We start from the raw sequence: 9060 nt of genomic DNA on the forward strand, positions 1-9060 counted from the left end.
ATGTAAAAGCCCATAAAGTATATATATGTTTTTAAACTTACAGAAGGGATAATAACCAAATTAATGCTAGCTTCCCTATCTGCTGGTGTAATCCCATTACACAGTACAATTGCTTTTAATAAGGCAGTGCGTGCTTGTTTTGTTTTTTTAAGCCTAATATGATATACCTGTTTGACAAGTTCGATAGAAAAGAAAATCTGAAAATAGAGAGCGCACATAGGAGCGTCAGAGCAGATGCTTGTTGCTTCATATTGACGAGGTAAGAGATTTACCTGCTACCTGAATACCTTCATTTACTTTTTAAAAAAGTATTATGATTCCTTTCAAAGCTAGCCTTTAGTGAGATGCCTCACTAAAGGTTTGAAAATGATTTGTAAATGAAGGAATCTTAATTATAATTATCTCAAATTACACTTTTTCACATTATTTCAGAATTGATATTTTCCCCATTACAAATACAAGTGTGGTAACTATGTGTAGAATTACAGCTTATAAACTATTTTATTTACATGGTCTCAGGTGAACCATTAATGAATTCTTGCTTGCTTTTGCTTGCTTGCATACCGCCTTGTAGTTAGGTGTGTTTGGTGAGTCAGTGCAGCTCTAGATATCTGTCAAATGTGAGTCAGGCTAAAACTGATTTGTGTTTTGTATTTAAATATAAATGTCACTGAATTTCCTTGGAACTCATTTGCCAACTTTCACAGCAGCTCTCTGAAAGGACAAGGAACAATGCTTCGCTGGGTCTTGCTTGCTTTGCTCATTGGCCTCTGTGCCAGTGCCGGGGACCAGAAAGCTAAAAAGAAAGTGAAGAGTCAGTCCTTGTCAAGAGGTGGGCAAATCTACTTTTGTCAATATTCACAGCTCCAGTTAATGTCCTATAAACCTTTTCATAAGATCGTGTATAGCTGTCAGACACAATAAAATCTGAACTTTGCTTGTTTGGGGACATAGTTAATGTACTGGGAACATGCAGCAGTGTTGTTGACCTATCACTGTATTTTTATTTCCTGCCTGCAGGATGGGGAGGTGGTATTAACTGGGCCCAAAATTATGAAGACGGCCTAGCAAAAATGGCCAAGAGGTAGGACTCTAAACCTTGGGTAAAGGTCCTGGATGTCAGTTTATTTTGTTCGGATAAGTCTGTTCCTTTGTTGTGTCTTTCTGCGTTGGAATGACGCTCCATTACTTTTCCATAAGGGAAACACATTATTACTTTAATCTTCATTTGTCTGTAAATCCAGCATGGGGACTTTGCTTTCTAAGGCATTTGGTTGTGTAAGACTGCCTTCACACCCTTCACTGTGTTTATTGTGTTGTGGAATGTACTGAGTTCTTACTCTGTGGTTTTGCTCTCACAGTCAGAAACCTCTCATGGTCATTCATCATAAAGACAACTGCCCACACAGTAAAGGTACTGCTGCTACTTTGGTTTATTAAGTATGCGTATATATTAAAAAATATAGGCTTGCACCTCCTGCGCTGTCTTTCTCACTCAGACTTGGGCTTGTTTGTTTTCCCGGGAAACACAATGGGTGCATTCTGTAATACCCACAAAGCAGGCAGTGAAGTATGTGAGAGTTATGTTCATAAATCACTCAGCTGGTTTTGTGAAATAAGCTCAGTGGAAGTCTCCACTGGCATTTCTTAACCCATAAACAATGAAGACCACCTACAGAGTGAAGTCTGGCTCTAAATTTTGAGTTTTGCTACGGTGGACCAAAAGCAGCCCGTTCTGCATCCTCCCGCTGAAAGTCTCAGAACACTGAAGCATTTTGTTTGATTGCAGCAAGTTGCATATATTTTTTATTAGTAATGTGTCCTCATTTTAACAAGACAGGATTCATATATTTATAGTGTGTTGTGTATTCCCCTACGTGATATTCTAAAGGTCCAACCTGCCAGACTTGTTTCTGACTTGTTAGGCAATTTTATAAATGCAGTCTGTAATAACTTAACAGGCTTTACCTCCTTCTGACATTTAATAGGCAGAATACATTTATTAATATTTCCATTCATAATTCATTCATAATTATTTGAAAGCCAGTCTAAATATAATACTAAACCAAAGTATTTCGACAGACCTGAAGAAGGCATTTGTTGCGGATAAGACTATCCAGAAAATGGCAAAAGAGGATTTCATCATGCTCAACGTGGTGGTAATTAAAGATATGTTACATATGCAGAAAATATATATATATATCTATAAATATTTTATTATTAAAATCATGTGCAATAAATACTATATTGTTATACACAGGAAGAGACTTCGGACAAGAATCTGGCACCTGACGGTTACTATGTTCCCAGAATCCTCTTTGTTGGTAAATTCTTACATTATTAATATAATTTCAATATAGAAGAACAGATTGTTTACTGTCCTTGTCTGAGGTTGAACAGAGATACAAGCATAGCACAGAATAAAACCATTCAAATACAAACAGCGCCCCTTCATGGTGGAGTCTCTAATGAACAGTGAGCCAGTGAAAGGCCACTAACACTAACACTGGAGTACTTCTGCTTCTTGTCCCTTCAGTAATCTGGCTGCAGCATTTCAAAGTAATTGTAAATGAGCAAGAGATGACTGACTAACTGCAGCCTACAGATGTCCAGTCTAGATATAACAAAAGCATGCATAACCCTGCCAGATCTAATGGTGTGGATAGTCCCAAGGTTCTTTTTGCTTCCTCACTCATTTTTCTAGATAAAGAATTTTACAGAAACATATTCAGTTTATAAAATGCACATCAGCTGTCACATAATACTGATTACTTTCCTGAGCTGTTCATGTGTGTGGTTTTTCTACAGATCCAACCTTGACTGTGCGCACAGACATTACTGGAAAGTACAGCAACCACCTCTACACCTACACAGCGAGTGACATCCAAGGCCGTGAGTGACTGTTCACTCTCTCTAATGACAGTTTGCACAGCTCACCTGTCAGCAGACTGCAGACACACTAATCCCCCACAGCTTGAACCCTATCCCTTCCTCAATATTTTGACAGAAATGACGAAGTTTTTTTTTATGAGATTGTTCTGACAGAAAGAATTTTGAGCTCCATGTGGATGTTAGTGAGAAACTTTAGCAGACTTGTAGCACTAGTAGCCAAAGAGGTGGGAGGTTTGCAAATGCAGTGCAAGGACAGAGAGTCAATTTTTTACGAGGAAAAGAGAAGGCAAGTGAGGAATGTGACACTGTTTTTTCCCGATATATTATCATTAAATCATGGCTTTGTCACTGGAAACTAAAAGCACAATTAACACACTTAAAGCACCAGCATTCATTATGTCTTTGCTGATTACTGTTATGTTACTGTAAATCATTCATGGAGCTATTCTAGGTCCAAACCTTGTGATTATTGGTCCCCTGGACATTTGTCTTTAATATATTTAAAATCTAAACACAATAAGAGTTGGCTATAGTGTATCCCAGCTGGGTACATCCTGGACAGGTTGCAGGGCTAATGCAGAGACACAGACAACCTTTCACACTCACACCTCTGGGCAATTTAGAATCACCAGTTAACCGTTTGGACTGTACCTAGTGTGAACATGTAAACTGCACACAGAAAGGCCCCGGCGAGGTAAAGGAGTTGAACTCATGACCTTGTTGCTGTGAGGCAACAGTGCTAACCACGCCACCGTGATGCCCTGCCTGTAACTGTAAAAACCTTAAAACAAGATATATTTAAAAAGCACAAAGTGAATCTGCCATCTCTGAAACAAACCCCATAAGAAAAAATATATTTAAAATAAGAAGTTGAAGCACCCTGAAAAGGATGAGCAGAAGCGAATGGATGGATAAGAAGTTGAAGCCATTAAATGTGTAGTAAAGGAAAAGTAGTTGCAGGTTTAGGTTTAGTAGGAAACCTAAACCTGCAGCTTAGGTTTAGGTTTCATTTCTGAACTACTTCACTCATGTAAGAGCACTGCCTTCCTCTTATTTGTCCCCTCTTTGTCCACAGTGGCCGACAACATGAAGAAAGCCAAAGTCCCGCTGCACAGCGAACTCTAACGTGGTGCCGGACGTCTCAGCATCTTCCACACATGACTGCTCAGTGGTCAGAACTGAATAATTTAAATGCTTTTGGTGCTCAATAAAACCAAAATAAAGGAAAAGAAAGTCATCTTCAGTCTTTCTCACTTTCATGCAACACTTAATATGTAATTAAACTACTCATTAAAAACACAGTGATAATGCTTATTTAGAACTGTTTATGATGGTATTGTTCCATAAGAAGTTGATTAGGCAGTGTTGATCTGTGTTGTTGTGACTTTTAATTTGAAAGTGAATATTACATCAGAGCAAAAGAACTCCGTGAGAATCACTAGAAAACATAGTGTTGATTATTTAGTATTATTTACGTGTGCTAAAATCACAGATATCAAAAAATTGGATGTAAACAAAATAAAGCATTCTGCCTTGTATCAAAGGTTCATGGTACTGGTGGTGGTGTAATGATGTGGGGAAATGTTCTTGACCCCTTAGTACCAGCTGAGCATTGTTTAAACACCACAGCCTGCCTGAGTATTGCTGTTGACCATGTCCATCCATTTATGTACCCACCCTCTGATCGCTGCTTCCAGCAGGCTACTGCACCATGTTACAAAGCTGAGATCATCAATTTAGATTCTTGATCTCAATCCAATACAGCACCATTGGGATGTGGGGGAACAGGTAATTTTCACCATGGATGCAAATCTGCAGCAGCTGTGTGATGCTGTTATCTCAACATGCAACAAAATCTTGGGGGAATGTTTCCAGCACCTTGTTGAATCTATGCCACGATGAATTAAAACAGCTCTGAAGGGAAAAAGAGTTTCCAAACCAGTACTAACAAAGTGTAACTGATTAAATGGCCAGTGAGTGTGTCTAGGATTTCATGTCATTTTTGGCCACTAGGTAGCAGTGTACTATAGCTGACCAGGGTCTCATGCTGTTGAGAATTTTTCCAGAGAAATTGAATTTACTCAAATATTAATTGATGGGATATTTTAATCTGATCAGTTATATATGCTAATAATAAAAAGGTAGTTTTTTAGTACTTTAATAATAATGTTGAACATATCAAATGACCTACATTAAATACCCCTTTTTAATTGTTGAGAGAGTTGATATATTTTTGTTAAACAAATAAGTCTGTGCTTGAAGCTCAGCAGACTTCATATCGTTGCAAAGGCAGTTTGATCTACAGTCTAGTTCCTGGGTAATCCTTGCATTTTATCTCAGGCTGTGTCTCTGCTTCAGTTGTTAAATGGTCTTCTGAAAGCAGAGAAGACAATTGCAAAGTTAAAAAAAAATCAGATAACTCAGACCTAGACAGAATGAGACCATGCTGCACTGCCACAAATAGCCACCATGCAGTTTTCCACTGTCATAGTTTGGATTAATGAGCTGCTTTTAATTGTTATGGCTCCACTATGGTGCCTTTACCTTTTAAAGCAGAAAGGCAACAGCATGTTAATGCTTCCCAAGCCTGCATTAACGTCAGCTCTCAAAACTCTTTTATGTCCATTAAGATCCATCCTAAAAAATATACACTTTCACTCTGCGTTTCTTTGAATTCAGAGAAAAGCACAGAAACAGGAAAACACTTTAAATGGGTCAGAATGTTCCATTCCTCAATATTAAGATCTACTGAAGGAACTGATCACTGAGAAATGATTAAATTATTCACACCTCTGTTGCACTTTCTCCTGTGTTTCCACATTCAGCGCAGATGTCTGAGGCAATTGTGTGTCTACTTTTCCTTTATGTTTTTCAGTTTTTCTGTCTTCAGATGGACCCAAGATGATTCATCATGAACTCCTGAGATTTTCCAGATATTTTCCCTTCTTTCTTAAGAAATAGTTTCAACAGCTTACACTCCTGGGTTCATAACAAATGTGCTTCCTACCAAGGCTTTCCTGTATCCTTGGCTTGACATTTCAGTCTTTGGAAAAGTGCAGTACTGTTTCAGCGCACTGTGAGGAATAAAAACAGAAACAAATCCTCTCCAGCATCCCCAAGAAACTGTTGTATTTCTGTAGGAAAATATCTCCAACGTTACTTGACGAAAATGAAGAATTATTCAGAGATGTTTGATGTTTTCGATTTAGAGATAGCTCTTAAACTTCTTAAACAAGCTTCTAAATCGAAGCAGTTTAATGGCTGTATGGAAACACAAACACACACACACACACACCCTCAATAAACAGCCATGTGTAAAATATTGGAAAAATACGTAAATGTGGGTGTAAGCGAGTGTAAACACGCAGCTGCCACTGCACATAGTTCATAAAAACACAGATTTGCTCCCATGCCCAAACTTTCTCGAGGTTACTTCTTAAACACAAGGTTGTTTCCACATCAGCAGCAAGTCTGAAGGTCTCATTTTACTACAAATACTCTCCAATCTGCTGTTTTCAGTCCTAACCTTGCAAAAATGACTCAGGGTGACACTGTGTGGGAAGGCAAATTATAGCATAGCATTTCATTCGAGACATGCTTATGCTGAAGGACAGTGGGGGAAAAAACATGAAAAAAACAAAAGATCTCCTTTATTTGAATATTTAAGAGTAAGCTAAGGAACTATTACTTCGCCTCTCCTTAAACAGGAATTATTCTGCTTGTAAAGATAACTGGATCAACACTCATCCGTACTGTGTTGATCTTCTTTGTCATTGTAACTGTATTTGATAATAAAACAAAGATGAGCATTTGCACATTTAATGCAAGGTAAGGTAACTTTATTTATACCCATAGGCAGGTAAATTTGCCTTACAGAAAAATGATAGCATTTGGCATCCCTTCAAGAAAAAAAAACATATTAGTATGAAAAATGTTAAATAAATCTGCTTTAAACCGGCAGAACAACAAAATAAACCTTTAGACAGTTAAAACACAAGATGAATCAATGAAATGTCATAGACTGGTGATCTAAAATATAGAGGGTCATTAGGGTCAAAGGCAGCAGGGGGAAACTCAAGCTACTTATACACAGTGGGGTACACAAAGTAATGTGGGGGGAACAACACAGGTGCCGACAACTATGGGACAGGACTGCGGTTAACAAAATAAAACAGGAAGTAACAGAACAGCAACACCTCACACAGAGATGAAGACACAACACAATAACAAAAAGCTTGAAACACCATACAAAGGACATACAACTTGGTTATTAGGATAAGGCAGTCCACACCAGTCACAAGGAGAGCACAACGGAAAAATAGAACTCAAAGCCAAAAACACACAATTTGCTGACACTGGGATCATCGTGATAAAGACCCAGCACATCCTGTGTAGTCCACCAAACCAAACCAAGCTAATGCCCCCAACACCTCACACAAAACTGCTCAGGAGCAGCAGACAGATGACAGACGGATCAACGATGCTTCGGACTAACCCCAGTTTAAGTGAGCATACACGGGGTCACAGTACCCAGAGGATCCACTGCAGACATCCACAGTGCCAGAAATCACTGCAGAGGTTCACAGCTGCATTATATGTAGTGGATGTAACGTGGCGCAGGGAATTTAAACTATGTTCTGTTCATGTGGGCTGTGTCCTAGTAGTTACAGCTATCTGTGGTCACCTGCAACTTACAACCGAGTTTCACTTATTCCAAGGATGACTAGAAGTTATAAATATTATAACTGTAGTTATAAATATTACTTTTACAGTCACACTGTATGGGAGAGACTAAAAACAGGGTAAGAATCCTTACATTTACAGAAGTATTGCTGCTGACTGTGATGTCAAGCACACAGAGACGCACTCATTTCTCAGATCTTCAGTTTGACTTTGGCAGTGACAAGGGCATCAGGCTATTAGTCCTCGTTTGCACACTGCTTGGACAATTTAGCTACTCAAATAGAGCCCGCTTACTGGAAAACAGCTCCTTAATGAAGAGATGGACCGGTAATATGCCATAAAACTATTCTTTTATTCTTTCCTCGCACCCTCATGAATACACGCTGCCTGTATGCACACAGAGCCACTAAGTACACCTACGCATATGCACACTTAAACCCATACTTAAACACACACACATACCTCAAATGCAAGGGCAGAATGATAATGTGATCTGGAGGAAATGGTGCCAGTTTTGCCACGTAAGTCAAAAAGGTCAAATTGCAAATGTCAGCTTTTTCGCCTTCATTTTAATTATTCTGTCAAGTTCAAAGAGTCTCCATCAGAAAGGAGCTGCACCTGACAAAGGAAGGCCTGAGCTCACAGATAAGCTCAATCTGCGTCTCTTCTTGACACTTTCTTCTCTATACTTAGCCTATCTGCTCTCCTCTCGCACACAGCGACTCTCAGAGTAAATTACAATGTATCGCAGTGAGCAGGGTGCCAAAGGGATGGCTTAGCAATTACCAGTGAACTACGAATGTGAAGTCAATTAATTTCTTCTGCTACTCTTCTACTTAGCTGATTTTGTAAAAACTCAGCTGATACATGATAAAGTGTCCACTTTTGGTTCTGATAGGCAGATGTTAACAATGTATTGATCCACTATTACACATACAGCACTGATAAAAGGAGAGTATCCCACTGTCAGTTCTATAGTTTTACATGTCAGGACAAAATCACCACAGCAGCTCCATCAGGTTGAAATGAAGGATTTGTGCCATTGCAACACTTTGATTATTTTCTTTTTCAGCCATTCTGCTGTTTTCTGCTGTGCTTGGGATCATTTTGCTGCTGTGTGACCCAGTTTTGCCCAAACCTTAGCTGTCACACAGATGGCCTCACATTTGACTCAAGAATGCTTTGGTATAAAGAGGAGTTCACTAAATAAGGTCCCCAGGTCTTGTGGTTGTAAACAAGCCTGAAAGCCCTCCACCCCCATTCTTGAAGGTTGGTTTGAGGTGTTTGTTCTTATATGTTTGTGTGGTTTTCTCCGAATGTGATGCTGTACATTATATCCAAACATCTCCACCTTGCTCTCTGCTGTCTGAAGCACATTGATCAAAAAGTTCTGTCATTTGTTGCAAACCTGAGCTCATGTTTTTTCCTGGCAACCCTTCCAAACATGCCATGCTTGTTCCGTCTTTTTTATTGTACTGTGATGAA

At 39.0% G+C, this 9060-nt stretch overlaps 1 protein-coding gene across 2 annotated transcripts; it reads left to right on the forward strand.

The window, feature by feature from the left end:
- Positions 1 to 143: 143 nt before the first annotated feature.
- Positions 144 to 4129, forward strand: agr1 (anterior gradient 1). 2 transcript variants are annotated; one of them, XM_004559225.4, is made up of 8 exons: positions 144 to 259; positions 708 to 832; positions 1021 to 1084; positions 1362 to 1414; positions 2083 to 2159; positions 2261 to 2324; positions 2809 to 2892; positions 3968 to 4129. In XM_004559225.4, exons 1-8 carry the CDS (start codon positions 159 to 161, stop codon positions 4015 to 4017), a joined length of 618 nt encoding a protein of 205 aa, XP_004559282.1. In that variant the 5' UTR covers positions 144 to 158; the 3' UTR covers positions 4018 to 4129. The 2 variants fall into 2 exon arrangements, with proteins under 2 accessions (XP_004559282.1, XP_004559283.1); XM_004559226.4 differs by having other exon boundaries at positions 711 to 832.
- The last annotated feature ends 4931 nt before the right edge of the window (positions 4130 to 9060 follow it).

The sequence above is a fragment of the Maylandia zebra genome, linkage group LG16, assembly GCF_041146795.1.
Source record: "Maylandia zebra isolate NMK-2024a linkage group LG16, Mzebra_GT3a, whole genome shotgun sequence".
NCBI lineage: Eukaryota > Metazoa > Chordata > Actinopteri > Cichliformes > Cichlidae > Maylandia > Maylandia zebra.

Bases quoted from the DNA above. Each gene is read 5' to 3' on its own strand.
- agr1 (XM_004559225.4), top strand. From the start codon at position 159: ATGATATACCTGTTTGACAAGTTCGATAGAAAAGAAAATCTGAAAATA. The intron at 2,160-2,260 runs GTAATTAAAGAT...TGTTATACACAG, and splicing joins TCATCATGCTCAACGTGGTG to GAAGAGACTTCGGACAAGAA. The intron at 2,325-2,808 runs GTAAATTCTTAC...GTTTTTCTACAG, and splicing joins TCCCAGAATCCTCTTTGTTG to ATCCAACCTTGACTGTGCGC.